General features: G+C 55.0%; 1 protein-coding gene and 1 pseudogene across 1 annotated transcript; both read left to right on the forward strand.

Annotated features, from left to right (window-relative positions):
* The window catches only part of LOC135405044 (zinc finger protein 883-like), a 282,116-nt pseudogene that overhangs the window by 22,839 nt on the left and 234,201 nt on the right, over positions 1 to 25,076 (forward strand).
* Positions 9,290 to 12,525, forward strand: LOC135404717 (maestro heat-like repeat-containing protein family member 7). Its single transcript, XM_064639457.1, has 10 exons — positions 9,290 to 9,410; positions 9,650 to 9,714; positions 9,827 to 10,021; positions 10,161 to 10,309; positions 10,579 to 10,726; positions 10,972 to 11,165; positions 11,254 to 11,391; positions 11,682 to 11,796; positions 11,968 to 12,105; positions 12,316 to 12,525. The coding sequence occupies exons 1-10, from the start codon at positions 9,290 to 9,292 to the stop codon at positions 12,523 to 12,525; spliced, it is 1,473 nt and encodes a 490-aa protein (XP_064495527.1).

The following is a 25,076-nucleotide window of genomic DNA, read 5'->3' on the forward strand; positions in this document are numbered from 1 at the left end:
CACACCGGGGACCCCCCAAGCCCATTCAGGGATCCCCCCAGTCCCTCTAAGGGAGCCTCAAAGCCGTCTGGAACCACCTAGAGACCACAAAAACTGCTGCAAACGTCCCCACAAAACCCACCCAGGACCCCAAACCCCCTCAGAGATCCCCCAAGCCCACCTGTGACCCCCCAATCTCCTCAGAAACCAAAACTCCCTCAGAGACTCCCAAACCCCTTCAGGGACCTTCAGCCTCCCCCTCTCGAGTCCCCTCAGGACACCGAACCCCCTCAGGGACCCCTCAAAACCTCCTCGGGAACCCCTGAACTCCTCTGCTAAGCCCTCCCGAGCCCTCCAGCCTTTCCACCCACGGCCGCGCTCCCCGCAGCCCCCGAGGGGATCCCCAGACCCCGCTCCCCCCGCAGACCCCCCCAGCTCACACACCCAAGCGCAGCTTTTCCCGGGGCCGCCGCCCCCGAATCCTCCACGCGCCAAAGATGGCGCCCTTCGCGCGCTTCGGGTGGAGACACCCCCGCCGCAGCCAATCAGCGCGCGGCCACGCCCCCTGCCCGCCCTCCGCCCCGCCCCCGCCTCGCGCGGGGCACCCCGGGAGATTCCCCAGTCAGTGCCCGGGAACAGCCCCGGCAGCGCAGCCCCCAAGGGCACACGATGGGCTGTGGGCTGGAGAGGACCCTCCTCAGCCTGGGCAGCAGGGCTGCAGGGGGGGATTCCCTGACCCTCCCCAGCTGGGCCCTTCCTGCCCACCAGCTCCTGCTCCAAAGGGCTCCCACACACCCTGGGCCACTTGTCCCACTTGGGCACTGGAGCTGCCCCAGGGCATCTCTGGGCAGTGACCAGCTCTGGGACTGCTCTGGCAAGTCATGGCCTGAAGCCAGGAGTGTGGAATTTAGGAGACACTTGAAACCTCTGCAGAACAGGACTCCTGATAATTGCTGAAGGCTTCCTGGCCAGCACTGACAGACCTTTGATTTTTTTTTTTTTTTAATCTCAACAATTTTTCTCCATTTGTTTCCATTGACAACACCTTCTATATATTCTATTAAGCTGATTCTTTCATTGTCTACATGAATAGTTTTGTGCAGCTACTTATCAAAGTAAATATCCCATCAGTGATTCAGTTATGGAAACCTGGCTCAGAGGAAGCTCCTGATTTTGGGGGCACCTTTCATCTCTCTAATTTTGCCTCTTTTGTTCTTCCTCTCCCTATTTTTGTCTTGAAAAAGCTCTCCAGGATGTGTGTGCCTGGGAGTATATTCATCCTCTGAGCTGTGCCCTGTGCCATGGGACAGGGGACAAATGCACCTTCCAGAGAAATCTGCCACTGCTGCTCACAGAAGCCCTCTGAGTGCCCAGGTGAGATGGTGCCCAGGCTGCTTTGCTGGTGTGGAATGAAAGGGCCAGGCCAGAAAGGCAGAGGAGGGTGATGGAGGAGACAGGGCCATTTGCAGGGGATGTGCGTGAGGCTGGGGAGATGAATGTCCCTGGGCCAGTGAAGGCTGTTCCTGGAGTCACGCCAGAAGTGTCAGGGCTCTGACAGGGCTCCAGAGGGCATCCTCAGTGCCCCTCCACCCTCCACTTTTGGGGGGTCCCACTCCCCTCCCACTCAGTTTGGGGTCCCACCACCCCTTCTGTCCCCTCTGACCCCCCTTTTCCCACTGACCGCCCCCTTCCCACCCCCCACTCACCCGAGAGCTCCTCACCCGCAGCCGGGAGGGCTCCCAGCACCACCAGTGCCCAGAGAAGTCCCCCCAGAGAAGGGGTTGGGTGGGATCCTGGGTGGGCTTTGAGTATGTTTAGGCAGTCCTCCAGAGCCTGTCTGGAGGTTTAGGGGGTTCCCAGCACCTTTCTAAGTGTGCTGGGTGCTTTATTGAAGGGTTAGTTCCCTCCCAGAGCCCCCCAGAGTGGGCTGACAGGGGGGAACACAGGGAGGTCCCCATTCCCGATCCATCCCGGGGCCTGTTCTGCCCCCACCAAACTCGGCTCCACCCCTTGGGATTCCCCCAAGCCCCTTCCCCACTGCCCCCCAATAACCGGGACTGGGGAGAGCTGGGAAGCTTTCCTGGGATCAGGAGTGGCAGCAGGGGAGGGGGGACACACAACCCCCCCAAAATCCTCACAGGGACAGGGGGGGTCCAGGCTGGGCCCGAGGCCCCGGGGAGGGGCTGCGGCCGCCGCCGGCTCAGGAGCTCTGTGGGGAGAGAAAAGGGGGTGACACCGGGGTGGGGGGTCCCCGGGGGGGCACAGACGCTCTGGGGGGACACACGACCCCCTGGGACCCCCCTCACCTTCTGGCGCAGGTAGAAGCCGAGCCCCAGCGCCAGGGAGACGAAGGCCAAGAGGAAGCCCCCGGCCCCTCCTTGGCAGCAATTCCTCAGGCTGATGGAGCCCGGCAGGGCCGGGGCCGCCGGCGGTGTCCGATCCCGGCAGGAAGCGGGGAGGGCCCCGGGGAGCGGCGGCGGCGGGCGGGGCCCTGGGGGAGCCGCCCCGAGGGGTCCCCGCCGCCCGTGGCACTGAAGGAGCCGCCCCGGGACGGGCCCTGGCGGGGGTCGCCAGAGAGGGGGGGCGAGCTCGGAACGGAATCAGCTCCGGAGAATAAACCAAGGAAAACCAAAGGGCCGCGCCGGGGGAGTCTCCGCCGCCCCGGAGCTAAAAGAGCTGCCCCGCGGGACGGGCGAGGAGGGGCGGCGGTGAAACAGTCGCCCGGGGTGTGGCGAGGGAGGCGGGAATGGGATAAAAGAGAGAGAATAGAGAGAGAAATCGCTTTGTCTCCCCCGCCCCAACTCCCTTTTGTATACAGATAAAATCAGGGATCAACATGTGCTTCCCTTCCCCCTTTTCCCATCAGGGGAACTGAAAACAAAAAGGAAAACCATGACAAAGAGAGAGAATGCCAACTCTGGAAAACTATTTGGTCTTAAATAAGGTGTGCTGCCAAAGGAAACGCTGACTCCAGAGGTGCCCTAGGTGGGGCAGAGCCCCCACCCTGCCCACTCCCACACTTCAGCTCCACATTGGGGTTTTCCCCTCCCTGGCACTGCCCAGTCCAGCCCCTCCCTGGTCCCCCCATCTCCCTGCCCCTGCCCCAGCCCAGCAGAGCAGCACACTCAGGTCTGGCCCTGCAGCAGGCCATGGAGGCCCTGGAGCTCAGGGACAGGCACATCATCAGCTCAGGCAGCTCCTGCAGCCCCAGGGCCAGCCCCGCTCCCCAGCACAGCAGCAGAGAATCGGCCCCGGGCTCCTCAGGCCCCATTTGCCATCTCCAGGGGCACTGGCCACCACCAGCACCAGCTGGAGCAGCCTCAGCCCCTCAACCCCCACAGTGGGACCCTGAGGGCAGCACACGGACTCCAGGGAGAAACCAGCAAGGCAAGGACCCTCTGGAGAGTATGCTCCTTGGGCTTCTTCTTGAGAGCCCTTGAGAAGAAAAGCTGAGGCTTCAGGCTGTGCCCGGAGCAAATGGAGCCCCTTGTGTGGTGGAAAGAGTGCAGTGGAGCCCAGCTCATGCCAGCAGTGCCATGGCCACAGGACTGACCCAGCCCAGCCCAGGGACCAAGGCCCAGAGCACTGAGGCCTCAGCCGAGGCCCAGAAGGGGAGGGGGGCAGGAGAAAAAGAGCAGCTCTCAACAGGCCAAATGCTGCTGCTCCCTGGCACTGCTGCTGTGCTGGGACTCTCTTTCCCTGCCCCTCTGCACACAGGCACTGCCCTGCCAGACTCATCAGAGGTCTCAGAAGATTGAACTCACAAAAACAAGCCACTGAAGGATCCTTGACTTTGTTTCAATGCATTCCTCATTTACACAGGCTCTGGGTCAAATTCAAGATGTAGACAGTGACCCAGACATGGGATGAATAATCAGTATTCACTGTACACAACTTTATCCCAGGAGAAAAACCACATGAAACCCCTAACCCAGCACCACAAAACCCTGAGCAGGCAGGCTGGAACAAGGAGTCCCATTCTGAATGCTATGGAAGAGAAAACAGGCAGTTTGTGCCTTCAGAAAAGCATCCAGTCATCATTTTCCTCAGGGCATCCTTGAAGCAAAAGATTTCTTAAGAGAGTTGCCAGAGCTTGGCAGCAGGCTGTCCTTCTCAGCTTGGAAAATGTCTGCTGACTTACCTAACAATGGTACAAACCCCCCACATTAATGCTGTCAAACAGCTGCATCTGCAGGATTCATGTTCCAGCCTTACCTAATGCACAGTTATCACACTTCTTTTTAAAATTAAAGGGGAGGAAAAAAAAAAGCAGAGGGTGGGGGGAGACTCCCCACCCCAGTCATCCATCAAGTGTACATCCTGGCCACTGCTCTTAAGGAATTTAATATACGCTAAAGAGATATAAAAAGACAGAAAAAGCTTTCAGAAATAAAAGTGCTTCAGAAGCTAGATTTTAATATTGCCTAGTGGTTTTTTGCCAGATTATAAAGTTGATTGAAATGCCAGGATACTGCATTTTGGAAGCAGCAGCAGCTCACATATTGCCTTGTATTAGTGGCTGAAGTGTATTGCTGATTCCAAAGCTGGACTATCATCATCTGTGGGGGAGAGTAGATAAATAAATAAATAAAAATTGGCATTTCCTACCAACCCTGCTGCCTTGAAGCACTCTTTTCAAATGCGGCCTCCACAGGAAAAAACAAGTTAAGAGCACTTTCTTTTGATTATAGTGCTTTCCCCAGGCAGGAATTTTTATTTCAGTTAGAATCTTTGAACCATTACATTTTCAGTGAGGCATTTTTGTATTTACAGTTGACATCTTCATAGAAGAATGAAACCTTTGAGCAACAGCTCTAAAGCATTAAAGTTGCCTGCAGTAAATACTTAAATTATTTTACACTCAAATGGAGCCTGTTGTTTTTAGCTAAAATTTAATAAACCTTAAATCAATGACCTTTCTTTTACTGAAAACCTGCCTTTTGGAAAACTGACTTTCCCAAGAAACATATTTGGGTGAATAAATGCCAAACAAAGGGCTATTGAAATCTAAACATTTTCTCCATTTATAGCTTGTGAACATTTAGTTCCTAAATTCCCAACTGCTACCTAATGTACAGAACAGTGGTGCCTTGGTTGAATCACATATCATTGATTTCAGAGTGTCACAGGGATCTCATTGACAGGAATCAATTAGAATCCAAAATCGAGCAAATATGTTCGTGCACTATCATTCATCGAATCTGAATATCCCCAAATTAATTCTAAGCATGGGAAAGAACCTAGAAATCAATTTTGAAAAGGTACAGAAATAAAAATCAGTCAACTTTGAGAAGATAATAGTGCATCTGAGCATGTTTCATGCCTGCTGGGGTAAGTTAATGGTGAATCACACCTTCCCTTCCCAGCACAGGCTGAGATATATTCTTTTTGGAACATGAAAATACCCAGGGACTGAAGGCAGAGGACACACCAGTCAATGATCCAGCATTATTTTATGAACAGCCTGTTACACGCCCAATATCAAACATGCTGCCAGGATATTACGAAATGCACAAGTGTGTGACACTCTGAAAAACTGCACATTGTAAGTGAGCCACTGCACTGCATGGAGAAAGAAAGGAGAGAATTCCTGAATCTCTACCAAAAGCAGGAATAGATGTGGCCACTTATCCAAAGAGCTGTTACTGTTGCTGAGGACTCCTCTCTGAACACATTCACCTGTCATTCTGTCAAGGTAATAAATCCTTCCACTCCTTACAGCACACTCAAAAGCACCCTGCTATTTAATTTCAAGGGAAAAATGGCCCAAAGTGTCTAAAACATTTCCTTTTGCTCATGTAAAAGTGCTGGCATTTTGCTTCCTTCCTGATAAGCTAGTGCCAATGGATGTGATTATTCTTTTCTTATTCAAAGCATATCAGTAGTTCCAAAGCACTCTCCATCTTATCAGGTGTCTGAACAGCACAGTTACTGAAAACAGTTTGTCCTGCTCCTCTCTCTTTCTGCCAGGCTATCAGATAAACCCAACTAACTCTCTGTATTTACACACAATCAAACATAAGCTGTGTCTTCAGCACACTGTAGCCTGTTTCTGGCATGTTACAGGTTTGCTGCTTGACATTAGTTGTACCCAAAACAGCAGCAGTGAATTAGCTTAGAACAAAAATATAGTCACTCCATAGCACGTAACACAAAAGGGACACAGGATAGGAAAAAAAAAAGGAGAAACATTTTGTGAAGTAAGAATGATCACTCTCATCTCAGCAGTTTATAGGTATTTATCTGGTGCTACTTGAAAAAGAGCATGGAAGCAGCAGGATTCAAATGCATTCAAAAAAGATCTGACACAGGCCTCAAGAGTAGAAAAATAATTTCTTGTTTTGTTTATTTTATTCTCTTGTCCTCTAGGAACTGTCTCTGATTTGCAAGGGGTGAGAAAGTGAAAGGAAGGAAAAGGTTACAGCATCTGAAAGTGTTTAAATGCCTTTACAGTTTTTGTCAGTAACAAGACTGATTTTCATGATCCAAAGACACCCACAAAAACAAACCAAAAAAACACTCTCCCCCAAACAAGCCTCTCAGCAACTCTCCTTTTCATTCAGTGTCTCAGATACAGAATTTTCAGTGCTGACTACTGAGGAATAACACAAGATCAACTCCTTCAGAAGGGCCACAGCTTTGAAGGTTTTGCTTCCTGCACAACAACAGGGAACAGTCACAGCATCTCCCTTCCTCCTTCTCAGGATGACAGGATATCCTCGGGATGAGCCCAGTGTTGGAAGAGTTAAACATTAACCTGGCTGTGCCCTGGGCACTCTCAGCTGGCTAAATGAAAAGTTCTGGAAGGCAGGGAGAAATCCTGAGTTGCAGCTCTTTGATTAAGTACAGCCTTCTTTAGAAGCTGAAGCTCCAGCCCCTGAGTGGAGGATCCCTCCCACCACCCCCTCCCACTGACAGTCCCCCTAAGTAATAAAATATCAAACATAAAAAGACAGTGGCATTCATCCTCCACAAAGACAGGACCAAATCCTGCAGCCAATTTGATGACAGAAAAATATTTAAAAGGAAATAAAGAATACACAGAAAATTTCTTGATCCTTAGTTACATTTCCAGTATATGGAGAACTACACAAACTGTCAGTAGCAGAGTGCTCAGAGTACATAAAGGAGTGTGATTTCACCATTTTGTTAAATATTGGTTTTACTAGATTTTTGTGTCTTGTATTTCTTTGAAAATATTCACGTGTGATATTGAAAAAAGTGTTTCTTTCAAAAACAGCTCTAGAAACCAACCCAGAAACAGGGGGAGAGGGGTGAAAGAGCAGCAGTCACACATACAAGAATGGTCTGAATACAGCAAGTCACCTCCTGCCCACTCATCCTGGCACCTGATGGGAAGGAATTTTGGAAATGCTCAGGAACAAGCTAGCACTACATTTTAGATATGACTTTTTCATCTCTACATCTACAGGACTTTAAACTGTTTCATGTCTGTAAGGGGGGTACTTTTGGATTAGATGATCAATGGAGCATAGAGGCGTGAGAACGAAATCATATTAGGATGTGAAACCAGCCAGAGTATGGTACAATGTAACTTCATGGCTCAAGCGAAATGTAAGGTCCATTGTGCTTTTTAGCAAGTCAGTTTGATATCCCCTATTATCAGAGCTGAGTTCTTCCTTGGTTGTGCTACATATTGCAAGATAGATACATCTACCCTTGAAACACAATGGTAGAGGTCATATCTAGGGGTGAGAAAGATGATGATGGGAGGAAGATTCTGTGGGCAGGGGTCGCTGGCCCCTTGCCCTACAGCAGGGCAGGCACAGACTGTTGCTATCAGGTGATGAACAGGTGGGGTTTGGCTGCCACTCAGGCATCACCTTATACTGCGTACTGGCCCTACGTGGTGTAATGTGGAACTGATAAAATGGGGTGTCAGGACTGCTGGGGTGAGTGATCCTCATCCTGCCATGGAGACTGTGTTGTTCCACCGGGACGCCCGCTAAGCACGGGCACCGACCAGCTGCTGCAGATCCTGGCAGCCCTGGCCTGTCTGTGTGGGTAAGCACAGTTTATTGAGAGGAAGCAACTGAGAAAGCAAATGTTTTACATCCTTTTTTAACATCCTTGTAATTCCCTTTTTACTAGTTAATACTGTACTAAAAGCCACTCGTAGTATTGTTTTAATATCCTTTAAATGTTCCTTTAATTACCTTATTACTAGTTAATACTATAATAAAAGCCGTTCATAGTATTGTATGAATGCCAACTGATAAAGCAGTTATTTTGTATTCCTTTTTAGCTTTTGATTCTCTTTGCTAGTTTTTATTCTTACTGCAATAAAGGATTTTTTGTACTGTTTGAATGTCTGTTGTACTTGTCTTTATTCCGGGCATGTATTCAAATGAACTAATACATGGGGGCACAGCTCTTTGGGGCAGGAGACGGGCAGCAGCCTTGCCAGGACTCAGGGCAGTGGCAGGTCTCCTTGGGCCAGGACTTGCCACAACTGCTGATTTGGGTGCAGCCCTGGCCAAAGGGCTGCCAGCAGCATTGGTGCCCTTGCCCACACCTTCCTTCTCGGTGTCAGCCCCCCTGTTTAGGACGGCCACCAGCCAGCACTTCTCCCAAGGAGGCCGTGCCAGCTTGTGTGGAAGGCCCCGTGCCCTTCCTGCTGCGACTGAGTCGGTGGCTGAGGGGGCTCCTTGTGCTGCCGTGAGCAGGCACAGGAGGGGAGTGTTTGCTCATTTCTTGAGCCGTTCCTACAGTTCAGGTCCAGCCAGATTAGATACTTCAGAGAGCGGATTCCCTCCAAGGTGGGGCAGGTTGGCGGGGCTGGGGGAGGCCCCAGGCCACGTGGCACTGTGTCCCAGGGCCCTTTGTGACACGCTGGGCACGGCCGGTGGGATGGAAGGGGGCAGGGTGTCCAAGGGCCCTTTATGACCCGCGGTGACAGAGGTGCTGCTGGTGACACGGCCACGGTGTCAACAGTGCTCCTCGGAGCAGGCGACGGGACAGGACGGGACAGAGCGGTGCTGTGCGGAGCCCCCGCGCAGCCAACTCGTGCCTTGCTGACCCGGAGCGTTTTAGAGGATTTTCTCGCTTTCAGGTGACCTCGAGGCATTTCCACAGGATTTGGAGACCCGGAGTTTCTCCGAGGTGTCTCTAATCCCTGTGGCAGGTGCCCTTGAGACCCTTTTGCAGGACTTGGAGACCCGGAGTTTCTCCGAGGTGTCTCTAAGCCCTGTGGCAGGTGGCCTCAAGGCCATTCTGCAGGATTTAAGGCCCGGAGTTTCTCCGAGGTTCTCTTTCTCTCTTGCAGGTGCCCTGAACACCCGACTGTGGCATGGCAGGGAGACGCTTCAGCCTGATCAGGCTGTTCCGGAGGAAGAAAGAGGAGGAAAGCCCTGGGGCTGCTCCAGCACAGCAGCCTGAAGAAGTGCAGCAGGTGCAGCCCCCGCAGGAGGGTGAGTGCTGGAGCTGGGCCACAGGGCTGGTGGCTGCAGCCCCCTTGGCCTCATCCTCTCCCATCCCCTCTGGAAATGCTCAGGGAAAGGGAGGGGGGCAGAAGGGCTGATCTCCTGGCAGCCGTGCTCCATCCACTGGGCATCCCAGGGCTGGCCCTGCCCGTGGAGCCCAGGCCTGGGCTGTGTTCTCCGGCCTCTCCCGCACACCCTCAGCTCTGAGCACGCTCGCTCTTTGCCAGATGCAGGCCAGGAGCGGACAGAAGAGCAGCTCCGTGCCCGTGGCCGCTTCCGCAGGGCAGCACAGGTACCTGCAGCCATCCCCGCCTGGGCTGGGCCTGCTCTCACTGCTCAGCCCAGCACCGCTGTCGCAGCCCTCCAGGGGACATCCCTCTCTCTTCCTTGCCTTTCTCCTGTAGCTGGTTTGCAGATTCATCAGGTGCATTTGGCATGAAGAGGCCACTTTCATGGCCACTGGGGCCACGGCAAACTCGGACCTCTTCAATGCCCAGACCAGCGCTGCCCTGCTGGATTTGCTTGTGGAGAACGGTGTCTACAAAGCAAAGCAAGTAAGCAGCCTGTGGCCAGGGCTCCAGTCCCCCAGGGATGCTGTGGTCCCTCACGCCGGCTGCTCTGGGTCCCCTCAGCCTTTGAGACCAGCAGAGTGTGGTGGCAAGGGGAGCACTTCTTGGGGGAAGCTGGGCAAGTTACTGGCTCTGGCAGCTCTCCAACTGTCCCCCGTGTCCCCTCCAGGTGCCGGCCACAGTCAGGTGCATCCACCAGTGGCTCATGTCCAATGTGTCTGATGAGCACAGGCTGGACAACACTCTGGTCCTGCTGACCAAGGCACACCCCACAGATGTTGCAGTGACCCTGCTGCGCTCTGCCCCAGCCTGTGACAGGTATGGGGCCCACCTGCCTTGAGGGCTCACCTGCCTTTAGACCCCATCCCCCTGGACAGCCTGTCCCAAATGGTGTGCCAGAGAGATGGAGACTTCCAGGACACTCCAGCTCCTCTCTTTGCCAGCTTTGGCATGTCAGCCTCCAATCCTGAGGCCAGCCTGCCTCCTTGCCCCACAAGGCACCGTGGCTCTGTCACCTGGGCCCCGCAGCTGCCCAGGCCACAGAGCTGTGTCCCAGACCCCCCTGAGCCAGAGTTGTGACTCCACAGAGCTGCTCGCACCATGTGGAAGACGCTCATCTCCTCCAGATGGACTAAGGAGCCGGTGCTGCAGATCCTCTTCCCTGTGCTGGAATACTGGCCAGCGCACAGGAGACGCACCTCTGATGGGGATGAGAGGGATGTCTTTGCCCTGGCTGTGAGTTTCTTGAGCTGGCCTCTGCTCGCCCCCAGGTTGCCTCTGGGATGCCTTTCCATCCTCCCTCACCACTGCTTCTCCCTGCCCCAGGCACTGGGCTGCAAGCCTGTCTTAGGGGCAGGTTCAGGGACACCAGGCTGGGGGATCCCCCTGTGTCTCCTCTGGCCTGTCCCTGCCACGCTTGGGCCCTGCCACATGGACATCTGGGCCCTGAGAGCCGTCTCTGGGTGCTTTGTCTTTGGCAGGCAACTGTGGCACTCTGGGAGATCCTCCAGCTGTCCCACTCCTGGTGCCCAGGGGGAGTGAAGGACAATTTCCCGCGCCTCCTTCTGACTCTGCTCTTCCAAGTTTTCATCAGCACAGAGGAGATGTCAGAGGAGGTCGAGACCTTCTGGAGGCGATGCCAGGAGCAGCGCAGCCTTCCCCCCAACCCCAACAGGTGCTCCATCCCAGTCCCCTCTCCCTGCCATGCCCTCAGGGCTGGGGCCAGGGCTCTGTGCCTGACCTGGACTGTGCTCTGCACACAGGTTTGCAGTGCAGACCGTTAAAGCCCTGCTGCGCCAGCTGCTGGATGAGGACGTGTTGATGGCGATCGGTCGCAAGTGTGGCTGGGACATGCTCCTCAAGGCTGACAGCCACCACTATGCAGTGGGTCTGCTGGCCAGGTAAGAGCCCTTTCTCCCCACTGCCCCACACTCCCACAGGTCATTTCTGCCCTGTGCACAGGCCACCCCACACAGTGCCCGTGCTGCTGGGCCAGAGGGCCTTGGCAGCCAGGGATGGCTGAGCAGAGTGGAAAAGGCGGAGAGGGGCGGCTGCACAGGAGGAGCCACCTCCCAAAGTGCCCATGTCCTCTCCTGGGCTGGTGGTCAAAGACCAGGCCTGTGTGAGTCAGTCCCAGGAGAGCTTTGCCCACCTGGCTCAGGGTCTCTGGCACCTTTATTCCCCCTTGCAGGGAGCTGTGCCGTGTCTCCCGCTCCTTCGGTCGCCGCATCGCCGTCAGCCTGCTCCCGCGGCTCAGCAGGGGAGAGCCCCTGTGGGAACTGCCTGCCCTGGCGTTCCTGGTGGAGGTGAGCCTGATGGCGAGCGCTGCCTGGCCCAGCTGCCTCCCCCTCTCTGCCCTCTCACAGCCGCAGCCGCCCGGGACGGTGCCTGCACCCTGTGCTGCTGCCTGGGCCCAGCCCCGGGCGGCTCCGGGCTCCTGCCGGCCGGGCACCCTGTCACTGCTCCCTGCCTTTCAGGTCCTGCACTGCCTGAACCCCAGACAATATGGGCCCAGCGTCCTGCAGATTATTTCCAGGCACCTGCGCAGTCAGTGCCCGGAGAGGCGTCGCCTGGCGCTCCGAGGCCTGGTGGTGCTCAGCAGGGATCCTGCAATGGTGAGCAGGGGGCAGGGGCTGAAGCCGGGCCGGCAGCGTGAGGCTGTGCAAGGCAGTAGCTTGGCCTTGGCTGGCCTTTGGCAGCTGTGGCAGCTGCTCCCAGCTCTCCTCCTCCCCGTTCAGCTGCCTGACTCCTTTGGGACGCACCTTTGGCCTCTGGGCCCCGCGGCAGCAGCGTGGGGCTGCACCACAGCATTGTGTTCCACACAGGCTAAGAGCATGCGGAGCCTGAGTGAAAGCCTCCTGGAGCTACTGCAGGATGCAGACACGGACGCAGTTCAGATGACCCTCTCCGCGTTCATCAACATTCTGCGCTTCCAAATTGTCAAAATATCCAGCCCAATAGCCCTGAAGTTGCTTGAGGCGCTGCGGCCACTCTTTGACAACATAAGGCTCTGTGCCCCTCATCATGGGCACTGAGTGCTGCCAGGAAACTTTGGGCCCAGTGTCTTTTCAGGCCTGTGCCCCGATGGGCCTGGAGAAGCCAGTGCTGAGGTCTTTTCCTCTTCTTTTGCACCAGGAGCACAGCCAGCTGCAGCAGCTCTCCATGCTCCTCTTCCAGGAGCTGATGGAGGCGACAGAGAGGAGCAAGAGCCTAAAGCCACACGTGTACCTGAGTCTGGTGCCATTCTACTTCAACTGGCACAATGAGAACAAGCGTGTGGCAGAGGTGAGGACTCGTGGGCTCTGTTGTCCCCATGGCAGGAGGCTGCTGTGCCTCCTGCCCTGGCCCATGGTCGCCTGCAGCCTTGGTGCAGGGATGTGGGTGCTGTGCCCTGGGCTGCGGTGCCATGGCCCGCTCTCTGTTGCTGTGCAGGCCTCTTGGAGAGCACTGTTTGGTGCAGCCAGGTTCCTGAAGTGGTGGGATCTTGAGCACTTGGTGACCATGGAGCAGCCGTGGAGGTTTCCCGAGTGCCTGGTAAGGACGGCCCCAAAGCCCCAGCCCCTGATGCCCAATGTGTGGGGCTGGCAGGGTGCCTGTGTCCACTGCTGCACCCACAGACACCAGCCTGTGCCCCACACACTGCTCCCTTCCCTGGGGCGTGCGGGCTCTTTTCCAGGCTCCCTTGCCCCCGCAGCCAGGCTGCCATAGAGCCCCGGCCCAGCTGGGCTGTGGGGCAGGGCCGCCCCATGGCTCCTCAGGAGCACCCAGCCCTCTGCTCCCCCCAAAGCCCGGCCCCAGCAGCTGCTGGCCAGGCCTCAGGGCTCTGTGGGCAGGGGAGCCCCGTGCTGGGGGCAGGGAGTGCCCGGCCAAGGGGCAGAGCCTGAGCCCAGCCTTCCCTCCATGCCCTGGCGCTCTTTGCAGCTGGAAAAGGACAGGAGCCGAGTGGGCCAGTACGTGCGCCAGGCCCTGCCGTTCCTGGAGAGCCCAGAGGAGCCCCTGCGAAAGCTGGCCATCAAGTTTCTGGGTGAGCCACAAGGCCGGGGTCCCTCCCCACCCCGCTGCAGCTCGGCCCCAGCCCCGGCTGCTGCAGCGGCAGCAGGATGCGGCCCAGGGCATGTGGAGCCCCGAGTGGCCCCGAGCACCTGCTGCCGCCCTGTGCCAGCCCAGCCCTGGGGCGTCCCCATGCGGGAAGGCCCCGGGCTCAGCCCTGCCAGGGCAGGAGGCCGTGTGGCCGGGCTGGCAGCGCCACTGCGGGGGACCTGTGCCTCTGGGGCCTGACAGGCTCTGTGTTCCCAGGGATCGCCGCCAGGTCCATGAAGCAGGAGCAGCCAGAGCTGCAGCTCATCTGCCAAGGTGAGCGAGGGCACCTTCCAGCTGATCCCCTTGGGCCCTGCTCCCTCCTGCCCATGGCAAGAGCTGGCTGGGATGGCCCTGGCAGGAGGGGCTCCTCGCGTCCCCACACCCCTGGCCTCTCACCTTGGCTCTCTTCCTTTCTCTTTCAGCCCTTCAAGACATCACTGATGACAGCCCTGCCGTCTCAAACCTGGCCCAGGAAACGCTCCACATCATCAGAGCTGTACGGAGAACTTCATTCTTCCCATTCTGGTAGTCTCCGTTGCTGCCTCTTCCAGCCCGTAGAGGCATGACAGAAGACATCAGACTCGCCATGGCAGGCCTGGCAATTCAACACTGCTACGTGCTGAGAGCTGTACAGATGGCTCCTTACTGCAGATTCCAGCAGCTCCAAGACTGGCTGTGCAGGGCGTGGAAGACCCGGCCTTTTCTGCAGGGCAGTGTCTTCCTGTGCTGCTGCAGCTCTGTGGAGAACTGATGCAGGAAGCTCCATCTCCTGGGGCCACCTGAGCCTGTGGGGAAGATGCCTCTTCCCTGCAAGCACCTGCTTTGAGCTCAGCATGGGAATATTACATCCATGTTATCACATACAGAAGCCCAGGAGGTTTTTTTGGTGCTCAGTGTGCACAGGGCCTTTGGGAAGAGGGGAAAAGGGCTCCCTGTGCTCAGCAACACTTGCCCCGCTGTGCAGTGTGCCAGCAAAAGTGGGCAGAAGCCCCTTGGCCTTTGGTGGCTCTGCTGGAGCCTCAACGCTTGCAGCAGAGTGGAGGGTAGAGGCTGGAGCTGTGGGGAACCCTGAGCACCTTGTCCTTGGAGATGGCCACAAGCCCTCCCCAGCCAGGAAGCAGCATCTGTGTCCTGCCTGTGTGTTACTGGCTGGATTGCTCCGGGCTCCCAAGTGCCTCTGGAGCAGCTCCTCTGGAGCTCCTTCAGGGCTGTGCCGCTGCCGGGCAGGTTGGCGGGGCTGGGGGAGACCCGCAGGGGAGGGGGCGCTGGGAGGCCAGGAAGGGGTGAGGTGCTGTGGAGGCCCTGATGGGACAAGGGAGAGGGAAGCCTTGAGGGGAATCTGGGAGGGGGAGGGTGGCAGAAGGCTGCGAGGGGACAGACTGGGCGCAGGCCCCGAGGGACAGGGTGGAGGGAAAAGCCCCCAGGACATGGGGGGGCAGAGGTCATAAGCAGCCCCCAGGCAGCCACCTCCTTCCCTGCCAGCCAGCTGCTCTCGTGCTTTCCTGAGGCATCTCCCAGCTTTGTGGCAGAAGCCCTGGAGGCCGGGCCTCAGCAGCAGGGTGGGCACACCCCCAAGGGGGCCAGGCTGGCCTGGCTGGGGACAAGGAGGGCAAGGGGGCCCTGCCGGGGCACGTCCGCCGGGTGCTGCCGGTGAGGGGCAGTGGCACAGGCAGGGCTGGCGGCCAGCCCGGGCCCCCGTGGCTGCCCAGGCCATGGGGCTGTGGCTGACACACCCCTGAGCCAGAGCTCTGGGCCCGCAGAGCTGCTGCCACCACGGGCAGGGCGCTGGGCTCCTCGGGCAGGGCTGCGCACTCGCTGCTGCCCAAGCGGCTCCGCCCCACAGACAACAGCACCAGAGGCTGCCCAGGAGCAGCAGCACCCACAACGCCTGGGCCTCCTCACCCAGGCACCCACACCCGCCAGGACACCAAAAGTGGGCAGACTGTGGGCACAGTTGCACCCACTTTGGCAAAAGGCTTCAGGGCAAGTGGCCACCACAGCTTTCCAGTGACTCCTCAGCCTCACAGCAACCCTTGGCAGCTTCAGCTGCAGCCTGACATCCTGACTGACTTCAGTGGTCCTGCTTGAGGCTGGACACACCTTCCACACTCAGATGTCCCCAGCCAGCACCACTGGTGCCATCCTTAGAGACTCTGCTGGGACACCAGCCTTGGGCTGCAGCTGTTCAACCTCTCCTCCACGCAGGCACCTTCAAAACATGGGCATGGGCTTCTAAGTTCTACATCCAGCACTTGAGGGCAACAAAGGAAGAAGCAGCAGAAGCTGAAGCAAAGCAGGGCCTCGTGTGGCGGAGCTTCAGGGATGGAGGGAAGGAAGCACTGTCGTGTCTGCTGAAAAGATGGCCCAGTTCACCAGCTCACACTTTGCTGCTGGATGTTCCTCCTTTGGTCCTGCTGGAGCCCATTCCCTACCAGTGCACGGCCCTGCCTTGTTCCCGGATCCAATCTCCGGGAGCCCTGGTAACAAGTGGGCCCTGTGTCCACCTGAGAGCAGAAACTGGCAGAACGTCTCTGCTTCCAGCACTTCTCTTGGCTGCTCCTTCAGGTGGGTGGCACCTTCATGGGAGACACACAACAGCTTCTCATCCCAGACTTCTCCCTGTCCCTTGAACTTCCCCAATGGACTGGACATCAGCTGCTGGCCACAGCTGAGCACACAGAAACCGGAGTGTTGAACATGCGAAACTGGGCTGATTTTTTTTCCAGAAGGCAAGAAAACAAGCAAAAAGAACACAAGGAAGCTTGAGTCTCTCTGTCCAATCTAATTGTCCTCTGAAACTCAGCAGCTGATGGTGGTTTTGTGCTGCTGCTAATCACTTCCACCCAAAAATCATGCCAGGAAGGAGCAACAGCTTCTGACAGATGACAAGTCTTGCCACTAGTTGCTCCAGCTGCCGCTCCCAACAGCCACCTGCAAGAGGGCAGACCTCAGTGCCCCTTGGCTTTGGCTGCCCTCTGGTAGAGAAGTCCTCCGGGGGCACAGCTCTTTGGGGCAGGAGACAGGCAGCAGCCCTGAATCCAAAAAATCGGTCTGAAAAACTGCTCAGAGACTTTTTTATCTTTAAGCAGCAAGGTATTTGTTTATTCAACGTTGGGAGCAAGCCAGCTCGCGCTGGACAAAGTTGTTCGCCGGCTCCTCAGAAAATCAGCACTTTTATACAATTTTCAGATATGATTAAATGCATATTCAAGTGATTACAACATCTATCAATGCATATTAATAATAGGTGGAGTATAGGTGGAGCTCAGGCGGGGCTTGGGGCGGTGCTTCTCTTGGCTCCCCATTTCGGAGGGTAGTTCCCATCTTCCTCCATAGGGGAAGGGGCTTCAACTCATCTTCCTCAGCTTGACCCTTCTTCCTTTCCATTGTTCTTGACCCGCTCACTGAAGCTTGGAAAAAGCCCTGGCTCCCGGCCTATTTCTCCTATTCAAATGTCTACCTGATCCTGTTATATTTCTAATTTATTGCTTCTAGGCCTATTACATGTTCTTGTACTATTCTCTGAAGCTTTGGTCCAATAAGTAGAACAGAATGAGCACAGATCATTTTGGATGTTGGTAACTTGTTTGCAGGCCCAAATTTCTTAGTTAACTCTTTTGGGCCTGGCCTCCTGTTTCAGCCTTGCCAGGACTTGGGGTGGTGGCAGGTCTCCTTGGGCCAGGACTTGCCAGAGGCTTTCCCTCAAGAATCCCAAGAGGAGGCAGGGAATGCTGAGCAGAGCAAGCCCTGCCCGGATGTCCCATCAGGATGACACTGTTCTAGGGGGAATTCACTGTATCTGCTAACTCTTCCTGATCGGCTTAATGACTCAGCCATGGTGTGTCCCTGTCACTCAGATCCCTTCTTGGCCGCACCTGATGTTGTGATTCGTGTGACTGACCATACCTTTACCATCCCTGTAAGTAATCCTTCTTATTTTAGTTGTCATGGCTGAGCTTCGTGAACGAAGATTTGGGGAGGGCTCTACCCAAGTTTGTTGCAAGCGCGTTGGTGGCTAAAAAGGCCAATGCAAGATAGGCATGTCTGGTTGCAAAAGGCACAGCAGAAAGACTCCTTAGGTGGTATATTCTGCAAGGCACGATTCTTTCTGCGTTGTCTTTTCTCCTCAAGGGTGATCCGGCGTGCTTTCTCAAAAGCATCAGCAGCGTTATAGATGGTGTGTCTCCAGGCCTCACGATTGGAGGCCAGAGTAGACCAGTGATGGTGATCAATATGGCCAAGGCTGAGATGTTGTTTCAGGGAGTCCTTGTATCTTCTCTTTGGGGATCCTCTCTTGCGGCAGCCGATGGCAAGTTCACCATAGAGCAAGACCTTAGGGAGGGGGTGGTTGGTCCTTCATGCTGGAGACGTGCCCTGCCCATTGCAGCTGTGTTCTCAACAACATGGCCTCAATACTTGTGACTGCTGCTTGTTCTAGAACAGATGTGTTGGTCCTACAAACTGATTTACATGTGCACATGAGCAAAACATGAAAATGCAAATATATTGTTTGTACTGAGTATCTCTCCAAGTGTCTATTTATAGATTTGGCTCTTTTTCAATATTTTTTATTCCAAATGCTTTCAAATCTTTGCATGTGTATGTGTTCTCTCATATAAAAATCACCCATAAGGAATCCCTATGCATGTGTCATTTGATGGGGTCACTTTTCTGTGTTAAGTTCCCTGGAATACACCCTCCTTAAAATATGACAGCTGATCCATTTGGAAACTCACCAAAGGACAGGTGAGCTTCATTTCTACTTTCCTTCATTCTCTCCTAAGATTTGATATTCAGGGGCTGAAACATGAGGGTCTCTCCTTCTGTCCTGATCTGTCACCTCTAAGCCCTCCTTTTCCTGTTCACCTGGCTTCCACTGCCTTGTTAGCTTGTCATCCCCCCCGCTTTACAGCCCCAAATAACACGTTTTTCCTCTCCCCCTGTGAGCCATCACTACTTTTCTATCAACCATCTTCCATCCAAGCCAGCAGCTCTTCCCTGCCAGTGCTGCTGCTTGGAGAACCAGAAATCCAGGGCTTTCCTTTCCCTGTTGATAAACAAAGCAGTGGCTTCTTCCCCTGGGGACTGAAAGTGTCACCTCCCCCAGACTGGGGCCTGGAATTCCAACCACATTCCTGAGCTTGGGTTTCACAGTTACCCATCAGTTTGGGGGAGGGGAAAAGAATAACAGGTCAAGAGATTACAGCAGCAAGGAAACTGGGGCTAAGTGTGCCTTCATTTTCTTCAGCTGTTCTGTAGAAATAAATAAAAATAGTACTATGGGGGGGAAAAAGTTCAAGCCAGGTATCAGTTTCCTGAATTTGATCAAGGAATACAGAAGAAGAACATGCCTGCAAACACACATCTGCACTAACTTCTCAAACTGTACACTGCAAAATCTGACCACCAGGAGTCTGCAGAAATCAGAGGGAATGGAATCAGAGAGGGGAAGGAAAAAATCATCAGCAGTGCCTGTCCCAGTCAAGGGGCATTACTGAGCAGCACCTACATTCCCATGGCTCTCTGGGCAGGTCATTTTTCATGTGTGCCAAACAGCACATCTTGAAGCTTCTTCCCATTGAAATACTACAGACATTTCAGGGCATCTGAACAGTCAGATTCTTAAAGCACAACGACCTCAAGGCAAGGGAAGAAGTGAGATTCAGTGGCACTTGGCAGAAGCTGCCCAGTGCATTGTGTCAAATGGGTATTTACCCAAAGGAGCAACAAGCTCAAGCCATCAGGGAAAGAGCCAGATGATGAAAGGGTGTTAGCTGCTGAGAATTTCTTTGGGAAGAAGTAGACTGTTACCTTGAGATAGAAATTTGCAATATACCATGGAACCTTATTCAAAGTCCAGCTGGAAAATACCTTAGTGTTAAGAGTGTGAAATAAATCCTAAAGTGTCATCAACTATGTGATTTTCTCTTTATTCCCAATCACTAATTAAAGAAACATAACTCAGATGTGATCTCACTCTGTGCTCCAGCAACATTAACATTAGAACAATATTGTCACTGTCTCCTGGTGTCTTGTGCTTCTCACTGGAAGGCACTTGGTGCACCCCTGGATATCCTGCTAATGAGTTAAAAAACTAACCCTTCTAAAGTTCCAGATTTTCCTCACCTGTTTGTACACAGTTGGACAAACTGGACCAAGTTATTACAAGTTATTACTTGAAAGCCACTTGCTGTATTGAGCATTAATTACTCCTTGTTTTGAGCGTAGAGGAAAAAAGCTCACACAACACAATCTCTGTGGACCCAACAGAGAAAACATCCCCAGGGTCTTGTTAGAGCACAAACCTGCAAACAGGGATGACAGGTCAGAGAATCACAGAATCATCAAGGTTGGAAGAGACCTTCCAGATCTTCTAGTCCAGCTGTCAACCCAGCACCACCAGAATCACCCCTAAACCCCATCCCAAAGCTCTACATCCAGATGCCACCTGAATGCTTCCAGAGACTCCACCACCTCCCTGGGCTACTTGTTCCAATGCCTGAGCACTCTCTCAGTGGAAAAAGGGTTTTTGAATATCTAATATGAACATTGCCCAATGCAATTTAAGGCTGTTTCCTCTCTTCCTCTCACTAAAGGCTTTGCAGAAGAGACCAACCCCCACCCCACTAAAACCTCCTTTCAGGTCATTGCAGAGAGCAATGAGGTCCCCCCTGAGCCTCCCCTTCTCCAGACTCAACAAGCCCAGTTCCCTCAGCCGTCCCTCAGCAGACATGTTTTCCAGAGCCTTCCCCAGCTCCGTTCCCTTCTCTGGACACGCTCCAGCCCCTCAAGGGCCTTTTGGCACTGAGGGCCCAGAACTGGACACAGCACTCCAGGTGGGGCCTCCCCAGTGCCCAGCACAGAGGGGCAATCAGTTCTCTGCTCCTGCTGGCCACAGTCTTCTCCACAAAGGCCACGATGCCCTTGGCTTTCTTGCCCCCCTGGGCACACTCTGGCTCATATCCAGCCCCTGTCAAGCAGCACCCCCAAGTCCCTTCCTGCTGAGCAGCTCTCCAGCCCCTCTGCCCCCAGCCTGGAGCGTTCCAGGGGGTTGTTGGGAGCCAAGGGCAGGCCCTGACACTTGGCCTTATTGATCCAGCCTGTCCAGATCCCTCTGCAGAGCCTTCCTGCCCTCCAGCACATCCACACTCACACCCAATGTGGTGTTGTCCATGAATTTCCTGAGGGGGCACTCGATCCCCTGGCCCAGGTCACCCAGAACGATGTTAAACAGGAGCAGCCCCAACCCTGAGCCCTTGGGAACCCCATTAGTGACCGGCCCCACCTGGATTTCCTTCCATTCCCCACCACTCCCTGGGCCATCAGACACTTTGTCACCCAGCAAACAGTTCCCCGGGCAAGCCATGAGCAGCCAGTTTGTGCAGGAGATGCTGGGGGAGATGGTGCCAAAGGCTTTCTGGAATTCCAGAGAGACACATCCCCAGCCTTTCCCTCAGCTGCTGAGCGGGTCCTTTGTGAGAGAAGGAGATGAGGTTGGTCAGGCAGGACCTGCCTTTCCCAACCCCACACTGGCTGGGCCTGATCCCCTGGTTGTCCTGCCCCTGCCATGGGATGGCACTGAGGAGGATCTGCTGCATGGACTTCCCTGGTCCTGAGGTCAATGGGACAGGCCAGGAGTTCCCCAGATGCTCCTTTTGGCCCTTCCTGTGCATGGGCATCCCATGTGCTTGTTGCCAGTCAGCTGGGACTTGTGCAGTTGTGCAGCACTGCTGGGGAATGAGTGAGAGTGGCTTGGCGAGCTCTTTCTCCAGCTCCCTCAGGACTCTTGGCTGCATCCCATGTGGGCCCAGGCACTTGGGGGGGTCTCACTGGCAGAGCAGGTCACTGACCATTTCCTCCTGCATTGTGGGGGCTTCACTCAGCTCCCCATCAGCAGCTTCCAGCCAAAGCCTGCCTGCCAGGTGTCCAAGGGGTCAGTTCTGCTGCCCTCTCCTTCCTTCCCCCACAATGGAAAACTCCCTCATTTTGGGTCTCTGTGCCCCAGACGGCTCCAACCACCACCTCACCCACCAGTCCCACAATCATGGAATGCTTTGGCTTGGGAGGGGCCTTAAAGAGCAACTCAGCACCCTCAGAGTCAAGAATTCCTTCCTACTATTTCCTCTAACCCTTCCATCTATCCGTGTGAAGCCACTGCCCCTTGTCCTGTCACTCCAGGCCCTTGTCCAAAGTCTCTCTCCATCTTTCTGGTTGGCTCCCTGCAGGCACTGGAAGGCCATAATTAGATCACCCCAGAGCCTGCTCTTCTCCAGCCTGAAAAATCCCATTTATCTCAGCCCTGAGATATTTCTGAACCTCCCAGAATCCAGGGGCCATTGGGACCCTGCAGAACCTCCTGCATTCAAGTGCTCCTTGTGAAACTGCAGGCTCTCCTGGAACCCAAGGATTCCTGGAACACTGCAGAGCTCACGGAACCAAGGGGCCACTGTCCCACTGCAGCTCCTTCTGAAGCACAAGGGACCCTGGGACAGTGGGAAATCTCTGAGAATCCAAAGGGCATTTGGGGACTGCAGGGCCTCATGGAACTAAAGGAACCTTTGGAGATTGTGGAAGCTCATGGAATCAAGGGGCCGTTGTGACATGTGGGGCCTCCTGGAGGCAACGGAACCCTGAGAATTTCTGTGGGAACAAGTTAAGGCAGGAGCAGCTGCACTCAGTTAATCAGGATGCAAAAGGAGTGTTTTGGCCTTGACTGGTGTTTTCCATCCAGAGAGTGCAGTTTGCCAAAGTGGAAACCACTTGGAACGCTCTGCATGGTAGCCTGTGTTTTTCTCTGGTGGCTGAACACAGCCAGCACATGAGGGGAGGGGAATGTGTGGGATCAGGGCACTGCTTTGGGGCCATGCTGGGAATTCCAGTGGACTAAAAGACAAAGCCCAGATGCTGTTTCCAAAGGAACCCCAATGAAAGGGGGACACTGGAAAGATGGGCGGACAAGTCCTGCAATGGAACTCTGTGTGTGCAGCCTCATTTTCTCCTTCAGTGCCCACAGGAGAGGGGGCAAAAAAGTGAGGGTTGGGACTCCAAAACTGTTTTGAGGGGAAAATGAGGATTAAGGGGACAACGGGAAAATGGGAGGAACAGGGAGAAGGGTGGAAAAGGGGAGGTGGTCTTGTGGGTCGAATGGTCTCATGGGGGTCTTTGGGCATAAAGGGGTTGGGAAAGGGAGGTGGCCCCCCTGAGCTCCCAACATACTGTGGAGTGCTGGATCCAATCTCAGCCTTGGATTATGCCAGCACTTTCAGTTTAAAGGAATTACAGAGGTGTGACTGAATCATTTTTGTACTCCAGGTTAAATGATGGCAAATCAGATTTATTGATAGAAATGAATTTATTTAGAGTTACAAATGATCACACAAAACATCTTCATCAGAATTATTTACTGCACAATACAAACACTAAAACAACCACGAGCACAGGACAAGATAGGATAGTGCTCTACACTAAAGCAATTGTTGAAGCAATTCTACTAAAGCTGGCAGAAAAGCAATGATTATTAATTGGAGACGGATGGAACTCCTCCAGACCAACGCTGGTGGGGAGATCTCTGCTCTCAGACTCAAGGAGTGACCTTAGTGGGTCCCCAGTCAAGGCAGGAATCTCCACACATCCCCAAGAAGGGTTCTCTTGGAAGAAGCTGCCCCTGGGAAAGGGGACTGGCCCATTCTGGTCAAAAGGGATGGACTGACAGTCACTGGACTCCAGGGGTTGCCTCAACATCAGGGGGTTCATTTGGGGTGGAAGCAGCGGCTGAAGCTCTTCCCACAGTCGGGGCACTGGTAGGGCTTCTCTTACTGGTGGGTCCTGGTGTGAGGTCAAGTTAGAGCTCTGGGTGAAGCTCTTCCCACACTCCCCACACTTGTAGGGCCTCTCCCCGCTGTGGATGCGCCGGTGGGTGACAAGGTTGGAGTTCCGGTTGAAGCCCTTCCCGCAGTCGGTGCAGCGGAAGGGCCTCTCATCCGTGTGCGTCCGCTCGTGCAGGAGGAGATGTGAGCTGGTCTGAAACCTCTTCCCACATTCCAAGCACTTGTAGGGCTGTTCTCCAGTGTGAATGTGTTGGTGGGTGCAGAGGGTAGAGCTCTGCCTGAAGCTCTTCCCACATTCCCCACATGTGTAGGGCCGTTCCCCAGTGTGGATGCGTTGGTGGGTGCGGAGGGTGGAGCTCTGGTTGAAGTTCTTCCCACACACCCCACATGTGTACGGCCGTTCCCCAGTGTGGATGTGCCAGTGACTAAGGAGATCTCTGCTCTTCCTGAAGCTCTTCCCACATTCCAAGCACCTGAAGAACTTTTCTATGCTGGGAGGCTGCTCAGGGACCACCAGGTCAGAGCTCTGCCTCAAGCTCCGGCCGCCTTCCCGGCACAGGCTGGCTCTTTCCTCCTCAGAGCACCCTGGGATGGCTTTGGAGCCCCTCCTGCGGGGGGATCTCCGGCCCTTTTCCTCCCCGCTGCCTTCCTGTGCTGTGGAGCCCTTCAAAACGGCCTCTCCCACCAGGGTCTCACGGGGGGATTTGTCCTCTGGGCTCTCCGTCCTCAGCTCGGGGTCTGGGGCAGGAAGCAAGAAGGACAGGGAGGGGATTTGCCTCCGGCCCACAGGGAAGGCCAAGGACATCCCCCCAACTCCGGCCCCGGCAGGACGGCGGCGCCAGCGGGGTTGTCCTGCAGCCGGGGCCATGCTCGGCTGACAGAGCCAGCACAACACCCGCCCAAAGGGACACTGACTTCCTCCTCACCTGCCTGGGGGGCCCACGGCATCTTCCTCGCAGCCTCCTCCTCCATCCGCCCAAGCTTTGGGAAGGACAAATCCTGATGGGGGGAAAACAAGGGCTGAGCACGTTGGCTTGGGGGTTCCTCCTGCCCAAGTCCATCTCTAGAACTCACCGGGCATCCTGTATCCATAAAACCCTCCAAAACACCAAGAATAAGTCCAGAAAAACCCAAATCATTGAGATTCAGGCAAAAGCCCTTCAGAAATAGTGAGAAGACTCCGGCCCCCCCAAACTGCAAAATGTTGACATTCAGTTAAAAATACTCTAAAATATGAAGATTAGCCCAAAAAAATTCTCCTAAGAGTTCCCCTTCTCTGGTTTCCCCCCTCTGGGGATGCTGGGGGTCCCACTTAGGGATGCTGGGAGTGTTGGGGGTCCCAGGGGTCCCTTCTCTGACTCTCGCCTTCAGGGTGCCGCATTCCCAGAAATTCCCCGTCTCCAGGTTCTCCACTTTGTTGTCCTAGGAGATCCCAGGGGTCCCCACTGTCCAGACTTCCCCTTTTCTGTGCCCCCCCTCTCCAGGCTCTTGAAGCTTCTCCCTCTCTCCAGCCTACCCCACACTCCAGGGATCAAGGCATGGGGACACCAAGGCACCCCCACAATCCCACTCCCGCTCTCCCCCCTCCTCTTACCCCCTGTCTCACCCCTTTCCCATCAGCCTCCAAAACCCCGGCTCCCCCCAGCTCCCTTTAGGGGTGACACACCGCCCCTCATGCT

Source organism: Pseudopipra pipra, chromosome W (assembly GCF_036250125.1).
Source record: "Pseudopipra pipra isolate bDixPip1 chromosome W, bDixPip1.hap1, whole genome shotgun sequence".
Lineage (NCBI taxonomy): Eukaryota > Metazoa > Chordata > Aves > Passeriformes > Pipridae > Pseudopipra > Pseudopipra pipra.